This window comes from Lepidochelys kempii, chromosome 5 (genome assembly GCF_965140265.1).
Source record: "Lepidochelys kempii isolate rLepKem1 chromosome 5, rLepKem1.hap2, whole genome shotgun sequence".
Lineage (NCBI taxonomy): Eukaryota > Metazoa > Chordata > Testudines > Cheloniidae > Lepidochelys > Lepidochelys kempii.
Genome location: NC_133260.1, coordinates 34,282,420 through 34,298,988, shown reverse-complemented (window position 1 = coordinate 34,298,988; position 16,569 = coordinate 34,282,420). Strand labels below are relative to the sequence as shown.

At 37.0% G+C, this 16,569-nt stretch overlaps 1 protein-coding gene across 4 annotated transcripts in view; it reads left to right on the top strand.

Moving 5' to 3' along the window:
- Nucleotides 1–15,232, top strand: part of ARL15 (ARF like GTPase 15) — a 336,015-nt gene extending 320,783 nt beyond the window's left edge. For all 4 annotated transcript variants that reach the window (XM_073343927.1, XM_073343926.1, XM_073343929.1 and 1 more), the window contains one exon: nucleotides 11,353–15,232. In XM_073343927.1, coding sequence (XP_073200028.1) covers nucleotides 11,353–11,505 — 153 coding nt within the window. In that variant the 3' untranslated portion in view covers nucleotides 11,506–15,232. The remainder of the gene's footprint in view (nucleotides 1–11,352) is intronic.
- Nucleotides 15,233–16,569: the final 1,337 nt, after the last annotated feature.

The following is a 16,569-nucleotide window of genomic DNA, read 5'->3' as shown; positions in this document are numbered from 1 at the left end:
TTTAGACTTGAAATTAGACAAAGGTTTCTCACCATCAGAGGAGTGAAGTTCTGGAACAGCCTTGCAAGAGGAGCAGTGGGGGCAAAAGACATATCTGGCTTCAAGACTAAGCTTGATAAGTTTATGGAGGAGATAGTATGATGTGATAGCCTAATTTTGGCAATTAATTGATCTTTGACTTTTAGCAGTAAATATGCCTCATGGCCTGTGATGGGATGTTAGATGGGATGGAATCTGAGTTACTACAGAGAATTCTTTCCTGGGTATCTGGCTGGTGAGTCTTTCCCATATGCTCAGGGTTTAGCTGATCGCCATATTTGGGGTCGGGAAGGAATTTTCCTCCAGGGCAGATTGGCAGAGGCCCTGGAGGTTTTTCGTCTTCCTCTGTAGCATGGGGCACGGGTCACTTGCTGGAGGATTCTCTGCTCCTTGAAGTCTTTAAACCACAATTTGAGGACTCCATACCTCAGACATAGGTGAGAGGTTTATCGCAGGAGTGGGTGGGTGAGATTCTGTAGCCTGCGTTGTGCAGGAGGTCAGACTAGATGATCATAATGGTCCCTTCTGACCTTAATATCTATGAATCTTAATTTGTAAGTGTGTAGGGTTTGGATTTATATTGTGTGCAAAAAAAGAAAAGTAATGTGGAAGAGACATTATAGCTTCATTGTGCCATTGGTTGCCACTAGCCAGGATATTTGTTGGATGAGTGGAGAGGAAGGGAGTTGCTAGGAAAAGAAATCTGGGCTGAATAAAATTTTTTGTCCATTGGGGTTCATCTTGACTCATTAGCTTCACGTGTTGATGACTGCAGTACCTGTAATTTCTTTATTTTGAAGCAGAGATGTTCTCTTACAGGTGCCATGACAGAGAGAGAAAAACATAGACAACAGCGTCCTTTTTCCCCATTTGAAACATAACTTCGTCAATCTGCCTATGAAACCCTGATGGTGGTTTTCTTTTAAAGGGTTTTTTCCACTTATTTCCCATCTTCCTGAAATCAAACTATTTAATGAATGCCTATTTTCTTTTTCAGTTTTTTGGAAAATTAGTGCTTTTTCTTTGTAGCACACACTCCTTTGGTCGTTTGTTGACAGGCGGGATCAAAAGTGTGAACCTCTCCTGTCTGAACTAAAACAGCCAGCTTTATTAGCACAAAGGCTGTAGCAAACTCAAAACATTTTTCAGGGCCAGGCACTTGAGGGTGACAGAGAGCCATACTGAGTGAGCATTGGTTACAGTTGCATGACTGCACAGAATTTTTAACTTCAATAACTACACAAATAATGCACAAAATCTAAGGTTATTTTGACACTTTCTTATGATGCATATATAATTCAAATAGGTGATCAATAAAATGTTACCTTGTACATATGTTAAGTCATTGCTTAGATCAGTTTATGTATTATAAAAATGGGAATCCACAGGACTTTTAGGAACTTATTCTTAGGTCAGATACAAGTCCATAAAGTGTTTTGGGGCTTTTGAACATGAGCACTCTGTCTGAATGCTATTTATTCTGACTCGAGATAGGTACACGTGTATAGACAAATGCAGTAATTCTTCTGCATCGGCAGCTATTTAGAAAACACAACTATACACCATTTAACTAAGATCAGAACTGAAAGCTTTGTTTTGGACATGTCATTGGACCTCATAGTAGGGATTGTGAGACATACCAGGGTACAATTCGACTAATAAGTAGCTGAGTCACCTCTGCCTACAATGCCTTACTGCTGTAGCCTCCACCCTGGACTGCTCACAAACAGCCTTCATCATGTTAGTTACTTCCAGCTATGTCTCAATGTGTGCTACAGTCAGCCAGCCGCACCTTGGCTCTTAGCAGCCTTGGTTATGCTGCAGGGTGACCCCAATCCATCCGCAGTCCTGGATCTTCCTCCTGAAATGTATGTCCTGTACTTCCCAGCCCTCTCCTGTATAGCACAAACACATTGCTCATTAGTCCTTTAAGGGAATAATATGCACACAACTTGTTACCCCAGATGAAGATATCCAGACACTTCAACTTGAACACACTGGATTAGATAAAACAATAATACAAGTTCATTAACTACAAAGAGATGAACTTTAAATGAGTATAAGAAATGAGGTGCAAAAGTCAGGAATGGTTACAAGAAAAATAAAGATAAAATTCTTCCTGGTGCCTAAATTAACAAACTACGTTAAATTCAAAGCAGAGTTTTCTCACATGCTTTCAGAAGTCTTACTGACCAGACTCTATAGGTCAGGACCCCTTCCCCAGCATCCAATGGCTGCTTCTTTTGTCTCTTCAAGTGAGGTGAATGCAGTGGGCGGGGGAGAGAGGGGTGCATTGCGGAGTTTGTCCCTCCTTTTATAGTTTCAATCCCCAGCTGAGACCCAGGAGACAGTAAATATGGAAGGATGTTTACTGCTTAAATGCAAATTAAGGCAAGCACACATTCTTTCCTTTGTTTAGGACAGACCTGACTTCTACCTGGGCAGGGCTGTGGGGTTTGGAACATGGGTTAATAACATCCAGGGGAGTCTTATAATTTCACATACAGTGTTTCCACACACATTTTACCAGGATGATACTGAGCAGCAAATTGAGTTTTCAAATGATAATTTACAAGGCATACACGAAGATAATTTCAGTAGTGTGTACGATGCGAATATGGGGTGTATTACATCACAGATTGGTCTCTGGACTTCTGGATAATTAAAGATAATTTTAACTGGACATTCTACACCATAGGTGTATTTACTAGGTAAATATTTGTATAAGTAGTATTCCTGAGGTTAGGATTATATTAATAGCTAAAGCCAAAATTGAGACGAGAATTTTTTTCCTGCCAAAGTGAACCTTCTACTTTGTATTTAACTTTCACATTGTAATAGAACAAGCCATGAAACACCAACAATCTGACTAAAAAACCAAACTGAAAGTCAAATATAACCCATTTAGGGCATCTTGAGTAAGAAAGATTTGATTTTTAAAAAGCCAGTGTTAATTTCCTGTGTTGTATCAAACCTGATAGTAGTCAAGCCAAATAAATCAAATAGTGAAATTAGTAAATGTTCTGTGTTTTTAGTATCTTTCTTGTACAATTATTTTTGCACACACTGAAGTAATTTTTTTCTTAAAGGGGTATATGCAATTTAAAACATGTATTTGTACATGTAAAATAAATAAACTATCTTAGGACATATATGAAAGTAGTATGCATCTGAGTACATTAATGGTGTCCCTCAGGCATGTGTGGTTGCTTAGCTGTTTCAAAAATAGTTCACATATATTATGTGGGTATGCCATACATGGGGGGGAAAAGTAGGATGTCAAGTGTTCTGAATGTCTTTGGCTTTAGTCACTGCTAATGATCAGCTTTACAATGTATAGGTCTTTTACCATCTAATACTTGATACTATACATCTAATACATTTCTAAGGGTGTGTTATTTCTAAAGGCAGTACAATAACTAGAATTCACTACGGACTGACCTGAGATCTGTTCAGCCTTGCAGTGAAATTTGCACTATGTAATTGTCATTTATTATTTGTGTTACAGTAGCACCTAGAGACCCCAATTGAGACAAAGGAGGAAACAGAGAGAGAGAGAGGTGAAGTGACTTGCCAGTGGGAGAACTGATTTTAGAAACCAGGACAATGTACTATCTGTTAAAACAGTGCTGTCTCTGAGAGGCATAGTTTTGTTTCCCTTTGACAAATTTGTAACTTCTTTTCTCCTGATTTTTGTATGCAATAACAATCCTTTCTTTCTAAGGCTGTGCTGAACTCATCTGTTCAGCATAGAGTTTGGGGATTGAGGAAGTTGTGCAACAGCCCTTTAATTGCATTACTATTAATGGGTGGTGAGACTGTTCTCACATGCCGCTCCCAAATAGATGAGATGGTGTTGTCACCATTGACCAGGAGGCAGTAAACCATTTGAATGAGTCATCTTTCAGGCTCCCCCATAAAAGGTTGGCTGCATATGGAGAATTTTTCTTTCCTGTGCATCCAACAGTTTTTTCTGTTCTGTAGCTGCTTATACCACCCTCTTCATCGTATTATCTAAGTGACTCCCAGTAGTCTGAGAGAGACTCGAGCATGCCCACGACAATTAAAATCAAAGGATTTTTCGGAAAATAGGCTATTCTTGGTGAAAAAAATTATGGCAAAGATTTTGTACCAACTACCTGATCTTTTATTATTTTCTGTGAACAACTTAGCACAATATACCCAAATAAATCAATTTCCTTCTTAAGTGGATGTGTGGAAAGAGCTGACATACTGGCAACTCCTCAACATGGACCTATGTCCTGGCCCGAACAGTGTGTCTAATACAGATCTCTGTGCCAATTTGGTCCCTTGCTCTGTCAGCCCTCCTTACATGTCCTAATGTGTCTGTGTATCTCTGTATATACCTGCCTATATAGCTTATCATGATAGAGAGACCAGAGTTGTTCTATCTGATGTGACTTTTTGGACATTTTTTGTGACCACCACTCCCCACACTCTTCACAACTGTCACCTTCTTCTCCTTTCTTTCTTTAGTCTCCCACACTTGGGTTTGCCAGTACCACGCTGCACTCTTTAGTACAGTCTTTCCATTCTCATTTGTCAAGCATCCTCTCTCTCCCTTGAAAACACTTCAGATTCTACTATAAAATGCAGGCAAACAACTGAATCACTTATGATCTGAAGGTCAAGTTCAGGAGAGTCGAGTCTGGAGGTTACGAATGATAAGAAGGAGGGAGGAGAGCATCTATTCCGTAAAGCACTGTGTAAATTGGATACTTCATAAATGATTTGTGAAGTGCATGTGTGTTCCTCTATCCCTGTCAGTCAAAATTCACAAGTCAGAATTGTCAGCCATGGCCGTAGTAGAACTTACATGAAAAATTTTGAACTAGAAATACCTTTCAGAAACCCATTTGCAAAAGCTTTTGGACCTACTATTTTTGCTAAAAGCAAAATTTCAAATGCTTCATAACCATACAAAGTAACCTAGCAACACAAATTTCACAACCCTTTCATAGCCATTATTGCCCTTCACTAGTTGTGAGCATTATGAAAACAAGTGTTAGGATGGAAATGTTTTTTTGTTTTTTAACCTAGAGCAATGTCTACCAGTGCCACTGCTATTACTCAGAAATACAGAAGTTTTTCCCTTAAGCATGTCAGGTCCTATTTAAAAAACAAATAAAAACTCAGTAACATGATTTCTATCATAAAATCTTTATGCTTTGTAATTAAATGCTTTAAGTTCGATCTTCACATTCACAGATTCAGAAATCAGAGTGACAATAAACTCAGCAACAGAACTAGTTAAATTTATAAATTTGTTAGAGGCAGATTTTAAGAGCACTTTAACCTCATCTCCATTGTGTACATGTGCACGCAACAGTGGAGTCCAATCCAAATACAATATGTCAAGTACATATTGATCAGTTCTGAATTAGTTTTAACATTTTGAGGTAAGGAGCCTCCTATAAATGTCACTCTTGGCCAGGTCATTGAAAAACAAAAATTTTGCAAGCATTCTATTTATTTTTCCCTATCATCAAAATCTTTCCTTTTCCCCTCAACTATTGGAGAGAAATTGAGACAGTCTACTATACCTACTGAGCAATGAAGCAGAACTCTTCAAACAGCTCTAACTATCACGGTAACGATGTGATAATAGGATTCTTTCGTAAGAAAGAATTATTTCCTCAACTCTGATATTTTTGAAGGATTTCATTTGTTTTGGACATGTTTTTCAAATGATTGAAATACATTTTAACTTGGATTTTAGCTGAGGCTGCAAACAAGGTTCAGTGGGTTTGTCTATTTGCATGATTTTTTTTATGTAAAAGGATACTGAAATACATTCATAGCCATCACTACAATTAAAGCAATTTTTTTCCTGAGTTGTCCTAACTGAATATAGCACATGAGCACATTCGTTACCGTGATAGTTTGACATTTAGATGAAGCTGGATATGGCCCTCCATTTTTATTTTTATTTTTTTTTTGGATAAGCAGACACAAATCCAATAGTCCAAAAAACTGTCAGATTCACAGAATCATAGAACTGGAAGGGACCTCGAGAGGTCATCTAGTCCAGTCCCCTGCACTCAAGGCAGGACTAAGTATTACCTAGACCATCCCTGACTGGTGTTTATCCAACATGCTCTTAAAAATCCCCAATGATGGAGATTTCACAGCCTCCCTAGGCAATTTATTCCAGTGCTTAACCACTCTGACAGTTAAGAAGTTTTTCCTAATGTCCAACCTAAATTGCCCTTGCTACAATTTAATTCATTTGTGACGGTTTTTCAAAATTAATCTTAGAGCTGTTTGAAGAGAATAAATGCACGTTAGTAATGTCACATATGAAATTAACTTTGGGGCCAGATACTCAGCCTGTGTACATTGCTGTAGGACCACAAACACCATAGCATTGTGCTGATTTACACTTGCTGAGGATCTGGGCATGAATCTTTGCTAGTTTTTGCTTAATCTACAAGTTGGAAAAAGCAAAGTTTGAGAATTATATTTCTAGTGTATTCAAGTGGGAGAAAATAATATTGTACATGTGTTGTGGGGAGGGTTATTGATTACGGAATGTGGTATCAGTACAACTTAATTTTTGCAACATGACAAGGCCCCATTGTGGGATGAAGACCCATAATGGGGAGCACTAGAAAACAGTACAGAAGTCTTACAGTGATGTGCATTTAATTCATCATATTTCTTTCTAACCTCAGTTTTTAGAAATTTCGTAGTCCTGTTGTAAGTAATTTAAAATGCCAGTTCAAGACAGATAATTGTATGCTGAGTGAAGGATACGTGTTTGTAGCTTTATATTCAGCTTGGATATCCCATGGACAGGAAGGGACCCTTTTCATCATTCAGGCAATAGGAGAAGACAGAAGAGCTCCTACTAGTAAATGACCACTTTTGTCCTACTGTGATGAGAGATTGTGCAAAAACTAGGGTAAGTAAGCTGTTCACGTAGTTTCAAACCCACTCAGACATTTTGGTGGTGATTGGGTTCCATCATGTCTAGAAGAGTTGTGAAAATAGGAGCAGAGAGAAAAATTCCCTTTGGGAATAAATGTGTGAAAATGAAGGAAAGACAGTGTTGAAAACAAATACAAAGAAATGAGGGGATGGTGGAGGGGAGATAAGTTAGAGAGAATTCCAACAGAAATGTAGACCATATACACATCACAGGGCACCTAATTGTGCCAATCTAGCTTTTGAGTCACTGTCTTATCTCAGTTGGATAGTGCAGGCTTCTTTTTTAGTCTGAAAATATTTGTTTTTAGAATTGAATCACGCTTTGTATATATAAGAGGGCAAACACCGGTTTGAATTATAGGAGAAATGTTTGTGTACGCAAACTAATTTCCCGAGACTTCAAAATAGTGGAAACGGTTCCCAAAGCCCTTGACTTACTGAGGTTCATCCAGTGTAGTGTAAATCTTACATTGGAGAATGCAATAACGTACAATGAATTGTCCGAAGATCACTTCTATGCCACTGTTGTTAAATATCTAAAGTAGGGGTAGGCTAATTATAGTTCGTTTCTATATGTGGGTTAGAGACAAGTCAGCTAGCAAGCCTTTTTCTCTATGGCTGTCCCCAGAATAGCTGCACTCCTATGGGTATTCCAAACAGCTGTTCTGTTGTGTCATCACCAGAGGTTCCTACTCCAAAAGCCACTGCATAATGATCAGCTTCCTCTTATTTCAGCAGCCACCAAGATTTGGGTTCTCTGGCTATGGATATTTTGGAACATGGATCAGCCTCACAAACACAGAATATTTGTGCCAGATTGTTAATTTAATTTCTATATTTTATTTACATACCAAGAAATAAAAAAAACTAAAAGAATGGGATTTTCAATTTTTGTCAAGAAAACAATTTTTCCGATACCAATTTACCAAAGGGAATTTTGCCCTGTTTTATTACTCCATTATTGACTTTGTTTTGGAACATACAGTCACTGAAATGTAACCTAAAATCATTTTGTACATCTTGACAACAGTATGACCTGGTAAGTAGTTGTTACTTTTGCTCTAAGTTGCATGAAGACTAAAGTGCTAGTGTGCTTGGTGCCATTATTTCTTTTCCATGTGCGTTTTCATAGATTGTAAATTTTGAAGCTTAAGCTCAAGGACTCCATCATTAAAATGCAATTTACCTTTTGATAATCAGCCTTGGTTGGCCTTATTTCAAGCATCTAGTATAAATAGGATTGTACATTAAGACTTGTATGTAATCAGTGGGGCAGATTGCAGTGGTCTACCAGTAGGGGGTGTATGGTAGGCATTCTGTAGGTCTGAAAATCTCACGTTACTCAGCCATATTTGTCAGCTTAACACCAGCAGGGTCCTTTTATCAAGTGGCTGTAATGAAACCTTGATTTGTTATGTTTTTGTACAGCTTTCACTTCCTCTCCATACTTAGCATTCAAAGAGTGCAGTTACCGAAACAAACTACAACATTCTTATACCCTTGTACTCAAATCCTTTGGTTAGTGTACTTTGCTTAAACATTGACCTAAATTGACTTCTAGTATAATTTCTAATATATGAAAGACTTCAACATACATACCTTTACTAGATTACTGAATATTCTAATGATTTACCACACTGATATGTAGGTTTAAAAATAAAGATATGAAATAGGTATTCTAATAGTATTAAAAATTCAGTTCTAAAATCCTTAATTGTCTCAAGATTTTTAGGAAATTTTTGCAGTGTTATTGCAAATTTTAAACTTGTACTATCGGTGATCATTTTAATAACATTTTACACTAAGCGAAAACACAGTAAATAATGGTTTGGTAACTGCTGTTCATAGGTAAGTATTCCTACACTTTCTCTATTCTTGATTTTACACCATCTTTCTAGGTTGTTACCAACCTGATTCTGCATTGTTTGACAAATCTAGGTTTGATTGTTTCTGAGCTGAAACGGGTAGCTCTTCCCACTTCTTTATTTAAATAGAAATATTCATTTTTCTGATAACTATGATCAAGATCCCTAGTAATACAGTTACCTTTATAGATTATTGTAGATAAGTAATCTCTCCTACCTTGCTGTAATATTTCTAATATTGACTTCTGTCTAGCACTTCGTCTAAGTATCTTGTCACAACAGTACATAAATTCAGATTATGTCAATTAATAAAATTACTACAAGCTAGAATTACTACAAGCTACAGGCTTCTAGTATTTAATTAGGTTATCAGGTAAACAAAGCAATTGTAGGGACATTTTGAAGAGCTTCAAGGAGAATGTACAGCTTGTTTAGTCTTTAGAAGATTTAGTTAATGAGTACAGAGTCTAGTGCTATAGGGCTTCTGATCCCTGATTGAGGCCTCTGGTTGCTACCACAATACAAATAAAAATAATAATTACTATTATTATGCATGTTTCTGGCTGTCTTTATGAGAGTGGAAAGTTAATATTTCTTGCAAAAACATTCCTCAGTACAAGAATGTTCATACTAAACTTTGTAAAGACAAAATATTTCTATTGGTGTTTGGACAATAGCAAACACTGATGCATGTAATTGCAGTTATATTTATAAGATAAAAGTCACTTTGACGTGTCAGACATTGGTAGGTTTTCTGGATCAAATACTGACTAAGGAAAAAGTATGTTGGAATTTTCCTTGACAAACACAGCTTAATGAAATCCACTGATCAAAATAGTCTGAAAAGTACCAGCTATTATACTTCTTTTCTTTTCTAAAAAAGACCAAGGAATTAATTGAACCTATTTTTTCTTGATAATTTACTTAAACCACAATGAGACTATTGTGTTTAAAAGAAGTAAAAGCCTTTCAGTGAGTTTGGGAACAACCAACATATACCTGGCTTTCCTTACTTGTCTATAAGTGCTTTATGGCTGCTGTCATGAATGTCAATGAAATCTTTACTAGGGGCTACATCTTCCCAAATATTTTCTTTCAAGTACATTGATGCTCTTAACATTTGTCATTAAAAGTTGTATTTACAGTTTTTTCATGTCTTTGCTACATGACTAGCATAGAAATACCGCAGTGAGATTTAATTTAGTCAAAAAGGTTCACAGCTTAGCTGGCTTCAGAGTAACAGCCGTGTTAGTCTGTCTTCGCAAAAAGAAAAGGAGTACTTGTGGCACCTTAGAGACTAACCAATTTATTTGAGCATGAGCTTTCGTGAGCTACAGCTCACTTCATCGGATGCATACCGTGGAAACTGCAGAAGACATTATATACACACAGAGACCATGAAACAATACGTCCTCCCACCCCACTGTCCTGCTGGTAATAGCTTATCTAAAGTGATCATCAAGTTGGGCCATTTCCAGCACAAATCCAGGTTTTCTCACCCTCCGCCCCCCCACACACAAACTCACTCTCCTGCTGGTAATAGCTTATCCAAAGTGACCACTCTCCCTACAATGTGCATGATAATCAAGGTGGACCATTTCCAGCACAAATCCAGGTTTTCTCACCCCCCCACCCCCATACACACACACACCCCCACCCCCATACACACACAATCTTTTCTGATTTGCAGCCCCTTCAAATATTTCAAATGGTGGAGCAGACCCCTTTGGAAATCTTAGACATAGTCTGTGGACCCGCACGGGTCCATGGACCACAGGTTGAAAACCACTGTTCTATTATGGTAATACTAATATTTAATTTTATTGTACCTAGAATATGCTATATGCCAATCAGAGACAAAGACAGCATCTCTCATACATAATACTTATTGTTACCTTGACAACATTAATATCCTAGGCTTCGATGTATAGCGACAAATGAGCCAACTGGTTGCGTAAGTCGTTTGCATCTAGCAGTCAGTTGCTTGAGGTTCCCAGGAAACCTCTGTTGTAATTTACCATTGAATCAAGTACATAAGTTTGGGGAATTTTTTGACAGTAAAATTTGTGTGTTGCATATTTTGGTTGATCAGGTAGTTACAGATGATTACCAATAACAATATGGTACAGCATGTCAAGAAGTTGATTTTAAAGTACATGCCCAGCTGTTTATAAAGTTGCTTGCTGTTATTTTTCTGACTTTTTTGAACACTTGCTTAATATACTTTACTCTGTGCCTTAAGTGCATATAATTCTTTCTCAGACCTCCCATGCTGTTAGAGGTATTGGTCGAATGGTGGCTTGCAAAGCAGGTCACTCACCCCTAAAGAAGACACTTTCCGGTCACAACGTATAACCTGTAGTATAAGAACAGCTGTGGATGTGATTCTAAAAATGAGTGTCCTCTGGGGGTTTTTTACATTTTATTTTCTAAGAGACCAGCTGTAATATGAAAGAAATACTAATTTTTCCTCTTTTCTACTTTTTTTTTAAAATAGATCAAAAAATATTTTGAACTTGAACCACTTGCACGAGGAAAGCGCTGGATTCTTAAACCCTGCTCCCTGGATGATATGGAAGCAGTAAAAGACAGCTTCACCCTTCTGATAAATTTGCTAGAAGAGAGAGAGCTTGAGCCTTCAAGAATGTGAAAAGCTAGGAAAGAGGACTGCTTCTACAGTCATCATTGAACCTGTTTATTCTGCTCCCAGCTTAATTATGATTTGGTATCGAGACTGTGTTATGGCTTACAGTAAATATAAACTTTCATTTAGTGCAGAAGATCTGTTTGTTAAAATAAATGCGCTGTATATGATTGGTATTGGGTATATGATTATTCCAGTTAAGTCATCACGCTACTGAAATATAGGGAGTTCCTCTTTGTGCACCACTAATTTTGCTCACTGCATGTTTTTTCCCTGCATTATCATAAAAACATTCTTGATATGGAATTCTGCATGCACAAAGTCACAGTCTGTAAAGGATGAAAAAAAATACCACCAACTATGTTTTCTGAAAAGTAAGCGTCATTAAAAATTTGTGGATATTACTGTGTGTGTATGTCCTTGGGATCAGCAAACAAGCTATATGGAAAGGATGGCCAGTCAGAGTACCAGTAAATCATCTTACAAGCAAGGAAATGTCTTGATGCAAAATCGAGTCTGAAGTCTTACTGAATGAAAATACAAATACCTTGCTGGTTGACTACTAATCTAATTTTTAACCCTTTCAAAGGTACAAGCAGTCAAGTTAGAGGGAGTAAGGGGAAATAAGGCACAAACACAGCGTGTGCTTTGTGTGTTTGCTATGGGTTTTGGATTATCTGGATTATAAAAAATAGCTTGCATAAAATTGCAGCTACAACTTAAGTAGATGATATTTTTTAAAAAATTAAATAGGTTGGATAAAGTTTACCAGTTGTTGTTTTTTTTAGTGACTCTCATCGAAGAGCAGCAAGAGTATATGTATTTTAACTCCGATGTGGATCTCTGCTATATAAATAGCATGAAGTGTGACCGTTTTAAATTAAGGGATCTGCTGTATCTCTCACTCAAAGTAGTATTGTTATCACAACTGTGCTCCTGCCTCTATAATATCTCCTGTTATAAACCCCTATTTTTAGGACTTAAAAAAATGCCTTCAGAAATTCGCTGAGGACTGAAAGTTAGTAAAAAGTTTATTAATCAGAACCACAGTTTTGAACAAAAATGGAAAAACTCCATTCAGTTCTAGGAATGCAATACATATTCCACCCCTTAGCCCCATTCCCCCCCCCCCCAGGTTTGCAACATTTGCATGCCTTTTGGCAGTTTTAAAATGATGTAAATCAGTTTGCTTTTCAAATGAGCTTCTCAGTTCATTGGTTTATAATAAAACCAGATATCACAAGAGGGTGTAGAAATCAGTAGATGTTTGGTACACACGGTGGTGGTTGTGCCTTGTCCAGTTAGCTGCCCACATCCACCAATACCCTGCTTGATGCATACCCTGCAATGGCATACTGAGGGTATAGATATCCATCTTGATTCTGTGCTTCAGGTTTTGAAAAATCTTCTTAAAAGAAGACCTACTTTTCACAGCTTTATTCAACGTGTCTTTTCACTCTGAAAGGAGTTCATTTCTTTAAGTTTATTTTAGTTTATAACTAGTTTGAGGATAAGAAAAAATCGTGAGGGAGAGCCTATAAAAGCTGGTTCCCTATTGTACTCTTGGTTAAATTAACTGGTTTCTATAACTTTTACCTTTTTAAAGTTTCCTTGAACTATTTGGATCACTTCTTCCGTCACTTGTGAACTGCTTCCCTGAGGCACATTTCAATATAAGTGTGTAGCCTGATAGAGGCTGTTTCAACTCACTTCCTATAATCAAAACTAAATGGGGGTTCCTGAGTAACTTCTGGATTAATTGTGTAGTAGAAACTGAGAGCTGAAAGTGACCAGAGCGCTAGAATCTGCAGCCTAGAGAGCATCTGGGCTCACTGACACTTTCCTCTCCCCCTCTTCCCCTATCTATGTATTTCTGACCCATGTGCTGCCCCAAGGCACCTCTTCTGCAGATACTCAGGAACTTAAACTGTTCATGTTACTCAAAACCAGCTCCCAACTCTCCTTCTATGAATTGGGACACGCTTGCTCCCCCTCGGGTATTGCTAGGCACCTTGAGTGGGCTCCCTTTACCTGAACTAAAAATGAATTGGGATCTAGTTTAGAGCTTCCAATTCACTCTTTCAGGTAACACAAACAATTTAAAGTTCTCAGGTGTCTGCAAAAGAATCTGTTTGGAGGAGGATATGAGTAAGAAGGGGAAGTGGGCTACATGCAAAAGTGAAGCCCACTCTGGGGGCAAGAGGAAGGGAAAAGGTAGCATTCTAAAGTTTAGCTGCTTTTTGGTTTAAAATTAGAGGGTGGGAGGAACAATCTTTTTACTATTTTCTGCCTTCTGGCCCATATTAGATGTAATTAATCAAATTCACAACAGATGTAAATGAGACCAACTCCACTTACTTCTTACTAATTTACACCAACAGTTAATTTGGTGCAAAGGTCATAGGGGTTTTGATATTAGTTTGGTCATGAAATCTCAACTATGCACTGTTGGAAAGTGCTACACAGCAGTGACATCAAAAAGGCCCAACTAGCCAATCAGAATATGGCTTTAGCCATACTCCCTTATACAGTATATTAGGACCTTTTGATGTTTAATTCTTTTCTTTAGGAAAATGTCAACTGCACAGGCGCAGTGAAATTTTTTTGTAATGATTTTCAATGTGCATATTCTTAGTAATCACTCTCTACTAAAGGTTGAAACAATACCTCGTAACTGTTTAAGTATTCAGGAAAGATGTTTAACATTACTTTGAATGTGATTCTGTTTGTGAATGGATTATAATGGATTTGTAGATTTTAAACGTTAAACACTTTCACCTTTTTTATGGAGGGATTAAAAAATACATAGCAGTTCATGTCACACACTCTGTCTAAAGTGTTCTTGAATATTCTTAATACAGAATCTGTGAATACCAGACCTTTTTTATTCAGATGACCAATCTCAATGACTATTTTCTCTTCCTGTGTATCCATCGTTTAGATTAAATAAATTCAATCACTAGGAACTAGCTACTTTCCATGCAACTTCATTAAACAGTGAATATTGTCTTTAAAAAAAAAAAAGATACTGTGGTTTAATGTTCTTTAGCCATCTGTTAAATTACTTTCTGGGTGTGTGTTTTTGTGTGTGTGGATGTGCCCACACTGGGCGGCTTCTCAGACCTATGTCTGTCTGCAGTGTTTCAGCAGTCAGAATAAAAACATTATCAATCAGTATCCAACAACAGCTGTTTTTGACATGCTTCTGTCTGACGCCTAATGTTTTACAACTGTCCTCCTTTGTCTAGCAGTTCTGAGCTGGTCATCTTGTCGCTTCCATGTTATGTCCTGTACTTGTACTAACAGAATTTGCAGTGGTGTTGGAAATCCTTGTTAGTGTTTTTGATAGTCTTTCTTGCTGTATAATGTGCTATGTGTCTTAGTTTGCATATTCAAATGTGCTGTACAGAAATCTGTGATGTATTTCATTTAGTTTCTGGCGTTTCATTATATTTATAGAAGTTACAGATTTTTGTACCTTATTAGCTACTACAGTTGCCTTTTTGTAATGGCAATTAATTTATATTACAAAAGTTTGTATCTTTTCTGTAATTGAGTATTGGTTGATAGTTAAATGTCATATTATCCTGATTTTATACTAAAAATACATCATCTATACTTAGTAGTTGACCCATTCATGTAGACAACTGCAAGACCAGAGGAACTTGTAATGTCTGATTTATACATGATTTCCACGATCAAAATATGAAAATAAACACTGAGTAGAACTGAAGTGGTAAGCTTGAATCTTTTCAATATTAATTTTTGGAAGTGCATTTTTCATCACCTTGAAACAGATTTTCAAAATATGTACTTTTGGGTCAAAACTAGTGATTAATTTGGAATAATATGACGTATCTATGCAAAACATAAATATTCAATTGGTATTTCAAGCTGGTTTATTTTCTTAGTGAGTTTTGCTGTTTCAGAAATATTTTTAAAATATACCGTAGAATTATTGCAGGACGACACATAGAAGTGATTCCTAGTAATACAATTACTTCAGGAGCTCAGATTGAGAAACAAATACTTATGTAACTAAGTAAAGATTTTAAATAGAACTGTGACATTATGATGTGGTGCATGTACTGAGGGGAACCCCTTCAACGTGTAAACAAATAAACTTATTCAAAGGAGTGCAATGGAAGAAAAATAACTCCCCAGACACTTTTGGACTCCAGCGTACCATTATCCTGTCTCAAACTGTTTGAGTATACAAAATGCCAGCAAAACAAAGCCGTTAAGCAACTGATTGAGATACAGCATTAGTCAGGCTGGCTCTACATTCCTGGTTTGGTTTCCAAAGTAGGCAGTTATAATGTATCAAGACTAGGATGGAATTAGAAGATTTGAAAACTAATAGTATTTTCTTCATGCTTTGTTTCCATATTCATAAATGAATGGAAATCTAATTATCATTCTTCATTTAATAGAACTTTAAAGATTTTTTGTTAGTTTATTAGCCCCTTGACTTGATAGTACAAACAAATTAGAACATCTGTGTGTCTGGAGTATGGCATTACCAGCCAAACCACTATAGTAACAATGAGGGATGGAGAGATTGCTTTATCCCATGCAAAAACACAGGGTCTCTACCCCTCAACCACCACCTGAAGTTGGACTGGACCTGAAAGTCATATAGGGCCACTGCACTCTGTTATATGTGGTGATAGAGGACACCATTTTCTTTCCCAACCTCGTAAACCACCATGTAAAGTGAATAACTTCCATCCATTGTATGGTTTGTTCTGAAGATCAGGCTAGATTTAACTAACCATTATGAGACTGTTGAGCTCCATTATGGCTACATTTAATATAAATTAAGATTATAACAATAAGAAACAAAAAAAAAAAAGCAAAAAGCATTGTCTCAATGCAGTTATGGATTCACAGAAGTTCATTTTAAAATGTAACATTTGTTTCTTGATATCTTTGCGTGGGAAATATGCAGAGCAATCTTCTTTGTAAAATATGAATTTGCAATGAGTAACACTGATTTCCTCCACTTATTGTAACTCTTACAAATGTCCTTGCTTTTACAGTCCAAAAAGGGACAGAGTCAAATAAAAA